The sequence below is a fragment of the Lolium rigidum genome, chromosome 5 (genome assembly GCF_022539505.1).
Source record: "Lolium rigidum isolate FL_2022 chromosome 5, APGP_CSIRO_Lrig_0.1, whole genome shotgun sequence".
NCBI classification, from domain to species: domain Eukaryota; kingdom Viridiplantae; phylum Streptophyta; class Magnoliopsida; order Poales; family Poaceae; genus Lolium; species Lolium rigidum.
Genome location: NC_061512.1, coordinates 32,905,793 through 32,921,144, shown reverse-complemented (window position 1 = coordinate 32,921,144; position 15,352 = coordinate 32,905,793). Strand labels below are relative to the sequence as shown.

The following is a 15,352-nucleotide window of genomic DNA, read 5'->3' as shown; positions in this document are numbered from 1 at the left end:
AATATAGTAAATTATTTATTTTGCAAAGATGGTAAATAATGCATCCTCCATCTCTCTTTCACTACATAGAATTAAATACATAAGTAGTAAAATTATTGTCTTATGTTAGGGAAAAACCGAATTCTCTCTTGTCTCAATTCATTACAACCTTTCTTGGTTAAACACGCACCAGCTAGAGTATATCTTCACTATTCCAAGTATATGTATTACAAAATAAAACTAAGGCATATGCACACCATCCACAGAAGCTTGTTGAGAATCAGCACTACCAAAACCCAGGTTCAAACCACGGATCCTCAGAGCCATGCCACGTATCTACACTTACACCACAACACATATATACATGTACAGAAAAAAATTGGTCGCTTCTTATGATGCATTCCTACAAGCACATGATAAGCATGAGAAAGTCAGAGTCAAGAACAAACAAAATTCAGATTAGTTTCTCACCTATAGGGATCCATCCGAACAAAGAAAGATGCAGGCAGCGGCAGATAAGTCCCGTGACTTCACTGCTGGGCTTCTCTGAGTGGAGGCAGCGGCAGGAGAGCAGGCATCTTGGCTGACGGCAAGGAACTCCTGGCCTTCTTAGTGGAACAACTACACGGGTGGCCTTGGGCAGGGGACCTCGTCCTCCTGTTGCTCCAGGGAGTGGGCGATTTCGCCGTGCTTCCGCGCGAGACATCGGCCGCTTTCCCACCCATCCTTCTTCATAGCTGCATGGGGGATTTTGGGGATCTTGGAACAACTGAATAGAATGGCGTCCTCCGTGCCACCGCTCGAGCTTCCGGTTTGAGCGAAGGGGAGGGCAACCGGCCTAGTTCCGCCGCCCCGCCTGCTGATTTCATCTTGGTTGGGTGAATGTAAGGCGCCACCGCGGCTGGGGCGAGGTCGAAGGTGCGCTGATTGGGAAGGATTGTAGAGACAGCGACCGGGTCAACGACTCTACGGGCGTCACCTGCAACTTTTTTCCTGCCGTCGCTGTGTGGTGGACCCAAGTCAGGGTGGCTTCACATGAGAGACATTACGGGCGGTAAGAAAAAACCATGTAAACCAGCCCGAACGAACGGTCCAGATGGATTATATCCGAAATCCAACGGCGCGACGGGAGTGCTCTCAGCATGCTGGGTATGCAACGGGCTTAAATATTTAAATAATGTGTAAACTGGCGTAGAATAAAATTTAGTTCCTATGTCTAGGGCTGCCCTCCTATGGGGGCTCGTGTATTTACTTCGGTTCAGAGTTATCTAGTATTACAGAAACGCATGGGTTGTGTGTGCTGTGCTAAGATAGCCTTGCTACGTCACTGACGACGGCGCACTTATCAAATTCAAAATCCTTCATCTTTTTGTTGGTCACAATACTGTTCAATGTGTTCAGTAGTCCCCCTTAAGATGGGTGGTTGATATTTATCAATTCTATCTTGTAATATGCCCAAGTTAAAGTTTTTTGTTCTTAATCCATCTATCAAACAATCTGCAATCTCCCGCCCAGAGCTAACATGAGTAAGGTTGATGATCCCAGCATCAAGTTTCTCCTTAATAAAGAAGCGATTAGTTTCTCCACTGTCAGCTAGAAAGCCAGGAACAAAAAGAACCTAGAAAGTACCAATCTGAATTGTACCCTCTGTCAGCTAGACCTGAACCTGAACATCATCATTAGTATGAGTGACTATAAAATCACCCTTTGTACCCTGAGTATATGACACAACCTTCTCCCTCTAATGACCATCTTGCACATAGTGAATTCGTTCAAGCTCCTTAGAGCATCTCCAGCCGCGTCCCCCAAAGCGTCCCCCAAACCGCGCCGGATCGAGCGTTTGGGGGACGTGTTTTGTTCGTGCCGCGTTTGGGGGACGTCGCTCCCCAGCCGCGTCCCCCAAACGCCGCCCCCAAATGAATATTTGTGCACGAAAATAAAGATTTTCATTCAATTTTGATTATATATTACAAAGTTTGAATGAAAACGGCTAGATTTCATCTAAACCTAGACTACTGACCGCCCGGCGGCGCGTTCGACGGCCCGGCCTGTTACCTGCCAAAACCCACCGGCGGGCAATGGTTAAGCAACACGAAGAGCCGAGAGGCTCCCAAGGCCGCTTAGTGGACCCTGGCACCTCGCGTCGTCCCGCAAGTCTTCCAGCCACGTCCTGGCGGTTGCTAGGGCGTGCCACCCGACCTAGACCCGATCGTGAAGGTGTTAGATTGCTTCGATTGTTCCCGCATGGTAGACACGTAAACATTAAATACGAGCCCTATCGGCTCTCGAGTTGCCTCGCGGATCGGCTCAAAGAGCCGATCGCCCCATGGTTCACGTTGGATTTGCAATGACATGGGGATCCCGCTTGATCAAAACAAAGCCAAACCAATCTACGACAGTTTAGGGTTTTCACCGCATAACCGGAACGTCCTACGTGTAGTCGGGCCTAGCAGATACGGAAGATGATGCAAACTACCCCTACAAGAGGCCTAAAAACCAACATAACGTTAATTCCCGGAACATCCCTTGCAGGAACGGTAAACAACACCTAACGCACTACCGGATCGTCCGACCCCAGCATAAGGCCTAACTATGCAGATATTAAACTAATCCTTGCGGAGCAAGGAGCAACTATAACAGATCGGATCTACTAAGTAACGAACAAGCAAGATGCTGCCCTTACACCCATATAGGTGTAAGGGCAGCTAGGTATCGAGGGACGGCATTGCCACGCATATATGCACGAGAAAGCACCAATGCAAGCCCCTAAACACCTAAGGATAAGTAGTGTTGCTCGCCATCAACAACGCTTCAGCACGAGCAGCACAAGGTAGACGAATAAACGTGTACTGCCTAGATCGCGAGATGCGATCTAGGCAGCATGATGCTTACCCGGAAGAAACCCTCGAAGGAAGGGGTGGCGATGCGCCTGATTTGTGTTTGTTGTGAACGTGATTGTCCTCCTTTCTCGATAACCCTAGATACATATTTATAGTCCAAGGGACTTTCTAATTGAGGCGTGCACCTAACCGTGCACGAGCCAGACTCTATCTCGTTAATTCTAAACACGATACGATCTACTATATTACAGATACACGGGCAATTTAGCCCAAACTCTTAGCGCAAGGCCGCTTCAAAGATGTTCCACGTGTAATCTTCAAAGCCCATATTCACTTACGGCCCATCTCCTGATTTGGCCAAAATCTGGTGATAACACATGCCCCCCTGGTTTTGGTAATGATAATTTCAAAACCACTCTGTTTTTCCTTCGAGGGGTCATGTCGTGGCAGAGCAGAACCGTCGCAGTATTCTTCATCATGACGCCTTGCCTTCTCAACTTCTCTGCACGATTTGACGGTTTTGGCATCATGTCCTCGAAAACTGCTTAAGCATTAAATCGCTATATCCCCTTTTATTTAGCCACTTCTTGCAGTTCCCTTCTTCATCCCCTTCGCACTAGCACTCCCAAAAGCCCTCCTCTGTCACCATGTCTTCTTCCTCCTCCTCCTCATCGGGTCTTTCCACCCAGTCCTCCCCCTCCCGCGAGCCAACACCGGAGTGGGATCCGCAGGAGGCCCACGCGGCCAATATCCGCCGCGCAATAGCCGACGGGGACGAGTCGAGCCACAATTTTTCCGTCTGGTCGGAGGACGACAAGTCCTCGACCGACGGGGAGAGCGACCTCCGTTTCCTCGCGGATGGGGAATCGGAGGAGGAGAGCGACGACGATCGCTTCTCCTGGGATGATTTCACCTCCTCCGAGGAGGTGAAGGAAGACAAAGAGGAGGAGGATGACCCTTCTTCCGATGAGCCGCCGGCCAAGCGCCTCTGCCCTTGGCCGGGCAAGCTTAGCGACATCGACATCGATGACAACGCTGATGATGAAGACGAGGACAATGACGGTCCTCCCGGTGGTCGCGGCAGCAGCGACGACGAGTCCGCCGATAGCGGCGGCGATGGCGACGACGAGGGCAACACTGGTCCGTAGATAGGCTTTAGATTAGGACCAGTAGCAGTAGACGGGGCCATGTATCCCCTAGTTCCTTCTTTTGAGGGCAATCAGCTCTTTGTGTAAGAAATCTTGCCATCAATGAAAAAAAAAATTCAACTTGATCTTGCCGATTCCTTTTATGCTATTTTAGCCGATGTCCCCACAAATTTTTGTATTTTCGGTTTTTTTATTGGCCGATTGCATCGGCCCCCCATACTTGAGCTGCTCTGCTGGGTATTTGACATCCACTCCAAGCTTTGTATCCTCGTGTCTCATCCATCTATGTGCCCCCCGAGCCGATTCTGTCAAGTATTTGATGGTATCGGCTCTTCAGGCATCTGTCGGATCAATGCTGAACATAGACAAAACGCATGTCGAGGATAATTTTGGCCGATCGCGGGAATCGGCCTCCCTTTTCATTGCAATGCCTCGTGAAGGTTTAGCACTTCTTGGTTTCCCACTGTAGCTACGTGGCATGCTGGAGATAAGATCCTTTGCTTTCCCTTTTTTGAGGGCCGATCGCAGGGATCGGCCTTGCCACGTACGTCCAATGTCTTGGACCTGCTACTCTGTCCGGATCACGGATACCATGTTTGTATCAGCCGATGCCCCTACATCGGCTTTTGTCTGCTTGGGTCGCCACACCTTCTTTGGTGGGCGAGCCTCTATCTCCAATGGTTGCTGAATTTTCGCGGCCAGATCGGGCCGCGCTTTTCGCAACGTGTACAGGTACTGTGCCTCGGCTTCTTCCAAGTTTCGCAGCCGCTGCACCCTACGCTTCTGAGAATGGCTGAGTCCATCAGGGCACCACCTTGGCCGGTGATACCTATCTTCTTCTCCATCTGACTCCTCAAAGTCTTCTTCTTGAGATGACCCAGCTTGTTTATTATGAGGTGGGAGAGGCCCTAGACGCTCGAACACTGAAACTTCATTTGCCCTCCTCCTTTGATGTTTGCACTCTGGGCAGTTCTCGATTGTTGGCAATCGGCTCATTCCGAGTCCCGAGCAATGTTTGAAGAAAGGACAGTTCCAGTGCTTATCCATGTTGTCTTGCTCCCTTGACCTCCCTCTAGCGTGACGCTCGTACCCGTCGTTGTTTACGTCGTGCCGACGATACCTCCTGTCCGTCGCATCTGACCGACGATATCTTTCATCGTCTTCGTCGTGGTGCCGACGTCGGTCGTACCGCTGCTCATATTTGTTGAGGAGATGCACGGATAGTGGGCGTTGATACCGTATGCTTCTCACCTCCTCCTCGGTTAGGTATCGTCTGTCATCATCCTGGGGCCGGTCGCGTGGAACGGCCTCCTCTTTATCTTTGCCACGAGAGTGGCTGCTCTCTGATTTATCTTTGCCATGGCGGCCCACAAGCCCTGCCATATTGACATCAAAAGAGAACCATGGTTCCCTTATGGAGTGGCTTAGGTCCACCATGTTGACGTCCGGAAATGGACGCATGTCTACCTTCATGGCAAACTGTCCGAAAGTTAATCGGCCTGATTCTATCGCCATCTGAATTTGTGCGCGCAATACTTTGCGATCGTTGGTGGCGTGCGTGAATGTATGATGCCATTTGCGGTATGGCCTTTTGTTCATCTCTTGTGCCGTAGGGATCTTGTGGCCTTCGGGTAGCTTCAACTGTTTCTCTTTCGATAGCGGATCGAAGATCTGTTCAGCTTTGCTCACATCAAAGTCAAACCCTCTTGGAGGCCCTGGTGGGTTCACCCATTTGCAGGACACAGGTACTGCCGTCCGAGTCCATTCGGCTATTGCGACTTCCTGATCTTCCGCGAGAATCTTCATCCTCATCGGTATTGACCAGGCTTATCGCGCGCTTGAACTTGTCTTGGTACGAGTTCGGATGGCGCTGTTCATATAAGGTCGATCTCTGGACCATGTGCGCCGGCCGAGTTGTACTCCACTTGGAACGTCGGATCCTTGAAGGACGCCGCAAGGCCTGCCACGGCCAGCTCGATCGCTTCTTTCTCGGTTAAATGGACCGAATAACATCGGTTCTTGACGGTTCGAAACGCTGAATATATTCGGACATCTGTCTCTCCTCGCCTTTGCCGAACTCTGTGCTAGTTCGGCAATGCCGCCTTCGATAGCTTCTGAATGATATTGTGTGTGAAACTGTTCCTCTACCTGCTTCCATGATCGCACTGAATTTGGCTGCAACGAGGTGTACCATCCAAAAGCTGGACCGGTGAGGGATTGCGAAAAGAACCTCACCCGCAGCTGATCCGATGCCGAAACCATGCCCAGCTGGGCCAAGTATCGGCTCACGTGCTCGATTGAGCTAGACCCTTCTGACCCACTGAACTTGGTGAAGTCCGGGAGCCGGTACTTAGGTGGTAGTGGGATCAGGTCAAACTCATTGGGGTACGGCTTGGAATAGCCGATTATCTTCTTCTTCGGCAGGATGCCGAACTGATCTCTCAGGACTGCACTGATCTGATCCGCGGTGGAGGAAGTAGCAGCTGAGCTTTCATGAATTGGTGCAGTGGCATACTTGGCTAGCCACGCTCGTTTCTCGCCGTCTGCCCCCAAACTCCCTCGTTGCCGCAGCCGTTCCTCCTGCCGGAACAATTGCTCCTGCTCCGGCAATCCCTTCGTCGGAGCCTGGATCGCCTGCGTCCAGTTGTTGCAGTCCGGCACAAACGTGCACACGTATCCGTGCGGGATCTCCTTGGGCGGCTCATATAAGAACTGATAGTCGCCCGGATCACCTCCAACCTTGTAGACAACGTATGCCGGCGAACCTTGTTGCTGTGGAGCTGCCATCGCGTACGGCAATGGTGGCCTGGTGTGGAGTTGCACCTCTCCCTGGTGAGTCCCTAGAGCAGGTCCTGAAGGGGAGTACTGATGCTTCATGATCTCTTGCACCACCTGGAGCGCAACGCGCTCCAAAGCATTTACCAGGCTCTCAGAATGCCGATGCAGCGAATGAGCCACCACGTAGTTGATTTCCTGTCGCAGGGCTCTGGTACGTTCCTCCGAAGGGAGAGACAGATCCAACCCTTCGAGGACGCCTTGTGGCGTGAATCCTTTGAACCTGATGTCGTGCGACCGGGTCTTCTCAAAGGAGCCGATGAGCTCGGCTTCAACGATGGCCTTCAGCTCATCGTATTTCTTCTTGTGTTCCGCAGGGAGATCCTCGTATGTGATCTGTTCCTCTGCCATCTTGGATGTCGGTGTTGACGTGGATGTTGCAGAAGATTGTCCCACCGGGCGTGCCAGAATGTGTTACCTGCCAAAACCCACCGGTGGGCAATGGTTAAGCAACACGAAGAGCCGGGAGGCTCCCAAGGCCGCTTAGTGGACCCTGGCACCTCGCGTCGTCCCGCAAGTCTTCCAGCCACGTCCTAGCGGTTGCTAGCGCGTGCCACCTGACCTAGACCCGATCAGGAAGGTGTTAGATTGCTTCGATTGTTCCTGCATGGTAGACACGTAAACATTAAATACGAGCCCTATCGGCTCTCAGGTTGCCCTGCGGATCGGCTCAAAGAGCCGATCGCCCCATGGTTCACGTTGGATTTGCAATGACATGGGGATCCTGCTTGATCAAAACAAAGCCAAACCAATCTACGACAGTTTAGGGTTTTCACCGCATAACCGGAACGTCCTACGTGTAGTCGGGCCTAGCAGATACGGAAGATGATGCAAACTACCCCTACAAGAGGCCTAAAAACCAACATAACGTTAATTCCCGGAACATCCCTTGCAGGAACGGTAAACAACACCTAACGCACTACCGGATCGTCCGACCCCAGCATAAGGCCTAACTATGCAGATATTAAACTAATCCTTGCGAAGCAAGGAACAACTATAACAGATCGGATCTACTAAGTAACGAACAAGCAAGATGCTGCCCTTACACCCATATAGGTGTAAGGGCAGCTAGGTGTCGAGGGACGGCATTGCCACGCATATATGCACGAGAAAGCACCAATGCAAGCCCCTAAACACCTAAGGATAAGTAGTGTTGCTCGCCATCAACAACGCTTCAGACACGAGCAGCACAAGGTAGACGAATAAACGTGTACTTGCCTAGATCGCGAGATGCGATCTAGGCAGCATGATGCTTACCCGGAAGAAACCCTCGAAGGAAGGGGTGGCGATGCGCCTGATTTGTGTTTGTTGTGAACGTGATTGTCCTCCTTTCTCGATAACCCTAGATACATATTTATAGTCCAAGGGACTTTCTAATTGAGGCGTGCACCTAACCGTGCACGAGCCAGACTCTATCTGTTAATTCTAAACACGATACGATCTACTATATTACAGATACACGGGCAATTTAGCCCAAACTCTTAGCGCAAGGCCGCTTCAAAGATGTTCCACGTGTAATCTTCAAAGCCCATCTTCACTTACGGCCCATCTCCTGATTTGGCCAAAATCTGGTGATAACACCGCCCCGTCGTCGCCTCCCCTACGCCGCAGCTCCTCCTGCGCGCGCCTCCTCTCCTTGCGAGCGGCGGTGGCCAGACGGTGCCGCTCCCGCCGCGCGTCCTCCGCCGTCCCCTGCTGCGCCGCCTGGAGGGAGAGCTCGATGGCGCGACGAATATGCGCCTCTTCGCGGGCACGGGCGTCGTCCTGGAGCTTCTTCTCCGACTCGAAGGACTCGACGAGGGCGCGTTGCTGATCGGCCGACTCGTCCGGGTGCGGCCCGTCGTCGTCGGACCAGTCGAACTCGTCGTCGTCGTCGTCCTCCACCTCGGTCTCCTCCGCCTCGGCCTCCTCCTCCTCCATTGGCGCCTCCTCCTCCACATCTGTTGGCGCCTCCATCATCGCCGCCGCTAACGCGTCGGCCTCCGCCGCCAACTGCTCCGCCCGCCTCCCCCATAGCGCCGTCAGCGCCGCCTCCCGCTGCCGACGCTCCTCCGCCGTCACCTGCTGCTGGTGCTCGATCGACTCACGCCGCCGGCGCTCGATCGAGTCAACGGCACAGCGCCGCTCATCGCGCTGGCGCTGGCGCTCGTCAGCCCATCGCTGCTCCATCTCCTCCCGGTACCGGCGCCGTCGCGCCTCTTGCTCCGTCGAGGCGTCGAACGCCGCAACGGTGTCGCCCTGCTGCTCCTGCCACGCTGCTGCCGCCGCGGCCTCCTCAGCTGCGGAGGCAGGGCGGAGAACGCCGCTAGATCCGCCGCCTGCTGGCGGGCCTCCTCCTCGAGTGCCTCCTCTAGTGCCGCACGCCGCTGCCGGGCTGGAAGTGGAGGAGACGGCGGTGGAGGGAAGTGGCCATCGCCGGGGCGGTTCGCCATTGCCACTGGTGATGGAGGAGACGGTTGTGGAGCGACGAGGGTTGTGTTTGTTGCCGGTGGGGTGTGGTGGCTACCGTTGATGAGCCGGGAGACCTTTTATAGACGCCGGCGTCGGGAAGAAAGCGCGGGAACAGACGAGAAGAGGCGGGAAGATCGCGCGGGAACGGGCGGTGGCGTGCGAACGCCGGCGACGCGTGGAGGCTGCGCAGCGACCGACGAGACGTCTCGCCGCCCCTCCGTCGCCATTAAGGCAAAGATGCCGCTGCGTGCGAATAACTTCCGTCGCGAGGTAGGCGACGGTTAGGTTAAAATTAACTGTGCCGCTGACGCGTCGGCCCCGCGCCTCCTCGCCTCTCATTTCGTTGTGTCCGGCGTGCCCGGTTCGTCCCCTGTGGGACGGGGACGGGCTCGGGGCGCCGGACACCGTATAGGGGCGCGCCGGACAAAAAAGGGCTTTGGGGGACGCGGCTGGAACGCTTTTTTGTCCGGCGCGCCCCAAATCCCTTTGGGGGACGTTTTGGGGGACGCGACTGGAGATGCTCTTAAACAACATATTCAGATAAGTTGGACCCTCTATCCCTAAGGGTACCCAATTATGGACCCTCTGGAGGGGAAAAAGCGGGACAGAAAACAAATCCCCCGTCCTCCTCCCGTGTTGCCCCCTAATTAGGACTGCATCAGTCTTCTAGTGATTTTTTATTAGATCAGAAGTAGTTTTTTTAAGAATATTGCATATTTTGAGATCACTACTTGATAAACATTTTTGGGTTCATTTTTTCTGCAGGTTTTTCCTGCTTCTTACGATGTCAAGCATTTTAGACTTGCTACAGTATATGTGCATGAAAATTTTCCTCTGGGGTGTTCTCTAGACAAGCATTATGTATATTTATCTATAGTAGTGAATCCTCTCCTCATATATGATAGTAGCTCTTATTTTCTAGTGGTCCCTTTTACATTGCATTTTCTAAAGGATTACATCTGACAATGAGGTAAAAGACCTGCAATAACTGAGTTGGTGATATGTTTGACTTTGGCAGGAGTTTGCAACCATGCCTTCCACTAATAATGCATCAGCTCTTGGTTCAAGATCAGTTAGGTCTGTGGCGCTGTCAACCCCCATGGTATCATGGTTACTTGCTGCTACTTGTTTACTCCTATTATTTTGGCGTTCCAATTTGCGTTGCGGACACCGACGAGTGGGAGTTTCAGAAGTATGGTAACTAAGACCTTTTTTTTTTTTGCAAAATGGTAACTGAGACGGCCATATGGCCGGGGGAAGTTACTTCATGGTTTTCGTACTTAATGCTAGCTGTGTGTGCGAGAGAGAATCCAATTGTAATTGATGCCATTGTAATTGTGATGGCATTGCTGTCATAGTTGGTTGATTGATCATTGTGTTGTCATTGTGGTGAGGAATACATTGTAATATTACTTCCTGTAATATTTGTACCTGAATAATTTCTTGCATACGTTATTTACATTTGAGGCACCTTTGAGTTCCTCCAAAGGTTTACATTTGTGGCACTATCAAAAGTGTCTTAAAAGCATTCCGTTTGAGGCACTGTGAAAATTGCATTTGGGGCGAGCGGGGCACTTTACAAAAGCGCCTCAAATGAAAATAGAGGCACGCATGCCAAACAGAAATAAACGGCATTGTAGAAAAGTGCCTCAAAATGAAAAATAGATGTAGTTTTTAAAGTGCCAACATGTACATTTCCTGGTACTATCGCAAAAGTCCCTCAAAATACATTCCTGTCACGACTAAATGCAGCACTTTCTGTTATGCCTCTATGTAGATGCCGACACTTTTTGGAGGGTTCGCGGCAGTATGGAGTGCCTCCAATCAAGGAACCCGATAGAGTGATCAGCAGCTCCATATCTCCTGAACGTTCTCGCTAGGCTGCGCGAACCCCTCCATGAGGAGCGACAGCGCCATGGCCCTGTAGGCCTGCTGGGTGAGGTGGATGCCATCCCAGCTCACGTGCCGGGCCGGGTCTGTGCACGTGCTGGATCCCAGCCCGCCGCACATCAGGTCCATGTTGAAGTTGTACTCCCCGCCTGACCCGCAGCATGCTTTGAGGAGCGATCCCTCGTTGAACCCTGCCATGGAAGACAAAGGCACCCGCCAAGACAGAAAGCTTTGAGATTCGGGCTCATAGATAATGGTTAACTATGCGTCTGAAAATGCCTACCAAGGACTGATGCGTGGTCGAGGAGGTGCAGGAAGGCGCCGTAGTAGTCGGCGTAGATGATGGAGATGTCGGCGTTGGCTTTCCGGAGGTTGTCAATGGCTACCTTGAGCTGCTCGTTGTGGTACGCCGCAAAGGAGTTGTAGCTAGTGAGGCAGCCCCTCTCGTCGTGGTCCGCTGAGCCGGCGACAGAGAAGAGGGACAGATAACTCGGCGAGCACCCGATGGGGAAGTTCCCAGGGATGATGATCTGTGTCGCTCCTAGCTCGATCACCTCCTGATTAATTAGTCATGTAAATCAAATGCCCATACGTGCGAGTTAGATCTATTAATCTTTACTTAGGGTGTTGGGTCTGCTCACCAACTCCCATAAAAATCTTTACTTAGATAAGCTACTTATCATATGTCACACATTTTTAGTGACGTGATCAGCTAGTAATGAGGGTTGACTGATCACTAACATACTTACTACTTCGTATGATCCAAATAAGTGTCGCGGCTCAAATTTAAACTAAAGCCAAGACTAGGCACACAGCTACAGTATTTGCTGATCCCAATGATAAAACAATTTTGACCCAGCGCACATCCTGTCAGCTTATGCGCAAGTGCAAATGTGAAATCTTTTGAGCCACTGCTTTGTCTAGGCCCACAAAATGCAACGTAATTAGCCAAAAAAAAAAGCCCCATCGCTGTCGGTTCACCATGTTGTGTGAACTGTCCGATCTCTCATCGACGGTCTGCATGTCCATCGTCGTCACTCACCACTCTCTATCTACAAAATCTTAATTGATGAATCTGTCTGCAGCATCTAAATCCGATCTATTCATCTAACTAATCCAAATGAGAGATTTAATATTCAAATTTTAAAATTATCCTATTATCGTAGGGTTTATGGATGTGTTGATATTTTCATAACTTATAATGCATCTGAAGGAGTACTAGATGTTGTTGGTTAGTGCGCGACCATTTTGGAAGCAGAGTACTTATACTTGCCTTTGTGAAGTCCATAATGCTCTTCACCACCTGTGGCACGTACGCCTTCACGGCCTCGATGGACCTCTTCTGAAAAAACGCGTAGTTGTAGTCGTTCCCGCCGATCTCCCCGACCAAGAACAGGGCTCCGCCCAGCTTCTTGGCACAATCTGTAGGTAGTTTTAAAAGAAAGGCTATTACTGAACACGGCTATTCCATTCTTCAGCTGCATCGATTGCCTTTTTACTCATTCTGTTCTGGCCTGTTCAATTAGTACCTTCTTGCGAAGGGCATGTGGCGTTGAGGTGCGCCTTGAACCAGTCGAGCTGGGAGCTGAGCGGCATGTTCCCCGGCGGCATTATGATGGCGTTCTGCAGGAGGTACGTCCGGTCCAGTGCCGTCGCGCCCGCTACCGCGAAGTTGACGCCGCTGCTGAAGTCGGCGGTCTTGTCCAGGTACGGGTTGATCAGAGGCAGGTCGAGCGCCATCGCTGCTCGCACCACATTAGTCATAACAACACAGAGCACACAATTACATGGCAGAAACAAGTTGGCTTACCCAAGTAGTCGATGATGAGGAGGCCGTCAGAGCAGCGGCCGGTGGGCTTCTCGTAGGTCTGGCCGTAGGGGAAGCTGCCGATGGAGGAGAAGAAGCCAACGGGTCCTTCTCGGAGCAGGTTGCCGGTGTCAGCAATGGAGTCGCCGAAGCTGTAGATGGCGTCGACGGAGCAGGCCGGCGCGGCGGAGTCCATGAGAGCCTGCAATAGCACCAAGGTGAGGAGGAACTTGGCATGCGAAGAAGCAGCTGCCATGCTCGATCGACTGCTGCAGCTTCTCTCTATCTGGCTGTGTTGTCAGCTGAGAATGCGGTCGGTTTCGAAGCAGCATGCTTGCTTCTTGTGGTAAGTAATAAGCTTCAGTTGCATCAGGTTCTGGTGGACTGCTTGTCTACTTGGTTGGACGGCTGAGGTCATGCCTGAGCTTGTTGGTGAGCATTTGGTCAACCTAACAAACTAACAATGGAGGCTGGAGGGTAATTAAGACATTTTGGCATGCCACGAGTCAAAATAATGACAAGCTGCCATGAGGGTTAGGTTAGTTTGGATGAAACGTGACTAGACAGATGTTGTATTATCTGTTCGCTCTTGTTCATGAGGTAGTTTTTTGTAGGGCAGTTCATGTGGTAGTTGGCTGCTCCTTTCCTTACGCGTTGGGCTTGTATGAAATTTTTTGTGGAACTCGGCTGCAACCAGCGGCGGGCCCAGGGGTGGACAAGTTAGTCTATGATTTCCTTGTTGCCTATACTAGATGAATACCCGGGAATTGCGGCATGAAATTTAAACATGATTTTACATACGGGTCCATATAAACAATAAATAGATTCAAAAGTAACACTTGTATGACATTATTTTTTCCCTTGAACTATTATGTACATAGTCATAGAAACAACAATAAGGTATGAGATATCAATCGGGTACATATAAAGTTGTCGGATGGAAATATAATTCAGTAAGATTTGGTATGCAGTATGTACTAAGAAATTGACTAAGTGGAAGGTAAGGGCAAACCTATCAACAAAGTAGAAAGCAGAAAGTGAAGCACACTGACAAACACAAAATTGCGTAAACAAATGCTGCTATATATTCAAGAAATGTTTAAAACAAATTGGAATAGGTAACCTGTAGTATACCTCTAAAGTCTAAACCATACACACCTTTTTTCTACTGGTGTTCCTTCCATTAGGTTATATAAATATACAGTTTCTACTAAACAGTAATTTAATGTGTTGGGATGATAAGTTGAGATTTTAGAAGAAACTGAAGGATGAAGTGGACAATTGCCAATGCCTCCCTCGTTCCATGCTCATTGCAACAAAGCCAAGAATATTTTATGGGAAAATATGCTGCTGCAAATCAATCGTTCATATACATGAACCATGACATCCCTCGTTCCCGGGTATTCATCTAGTATAGGCTAAGATTGTAAGAACAGTTTCTCTGGCTAAGTAATATACAACTCCTTTTCAAAAAAAAATGACATCCCTCGTTCCAGCTCGTCCTCAGTTTGGTTTGGCAGGGCAGCAGTAGCCAACACCGGTGTACATGCAGCAGCCGGCGCCGAGTTTTCAGCAGCAGCCGGCCCAGAGCTTCCCGTTGCAGCAGCCATATGTGTCGGGTGTGGCGCCGAAACGTAAGAATAAGAAGAAGAAGAAGGCAGGGGCTGCTACTGGCATTGCACCAGGTGGTGCTACTTCTCAAGTTCTTCCTCAACATAATCAGGTTCAGACGGTACAGTTGCAGGATACCGCAGTAGTGGAGGTTGGGGATGGCTCTAAGACGGCGGCAAAGGTTAAGAAGACGGTGTGGTGTTCGAAGTGTTCTGACCATTCACTACGGGAAAAACGCTCGTTGCCGTGCAACCATATTTTGCCGTGTGCTCGCGCACGGCAAAGAATACTTTGCCGTGCAGCGTAAATAGAAAACGCACGGCAACGACCATCGCACGGCAAAGAGGACCTACGGCGCACGGCAAAGACAAAGAGCACGGCAAAGCCTCAACAAAGCGCACGGCAATGAAAGAAGACACGGCAAAGAGAGGAAGGCGTTGCCGGGAGACGTCCTTTGCCGTGCGCCAGCCCCAGCCGCACGGCACAGGCTTCTTTGCCGTGCGCTGTGCACAGTCTCGCACGGCAAAGGCTTCTTCGGCTGAGCTAGACCGCGCGGCCCCGAAAAAATCTGAGCGCATCGGCCACACACTCTCCCCGTCACCCGAGCCCCCCGTTCCTCTCTCCTCCTCACGCATCGCCGCCGCCGTCGCCCCGAGCTCGCCGCGCTCCCTCGACTCCTCTGGCTCCCCTGAGACCCGCTCGAGGGTAGATCGAGGCCGCCTCCCGACGCTCCTGCCCTGGACGGCCGCGTTCCTCGCTCCTCCTCACGCATCGCCGCCGCCTTCGCCCCG

At 51.3% G+C, this 15,352-nt stretch overlaps 1 protein-coding gene across 1 annotated transcript; it reads right to left on the bottom strand.

Annotated features, from left to right (window-relative positions):
- Window positions 1–11,098: 11,098 nt before the first annotated feature.
- Window positions 11,099–13,206, bottom strand: LOC124655825 (acetylajmalan esterase-like). The gene is made up of 5 exons (XM_047194661.1): window positions 12,954–13,206; window positions 12,673–12,885; window positions 12,417–12,565; window positions 11,427–11,700; window positions 11,099–11,334 (listed from the first exon to the last, which is right to left on the bottom strand). The coding sequence occupies exons 1-5, from the start codon at window positions 13,204–13,206 to the stop codon at window positions 11,099–11,101; spliced, it is 1,125 nt and encodes a 374-aa protein (XP_047050617.1).
- Between the last annotated feature and the right edge of the window lie 2,146 nt (window positions 13,207–15,352).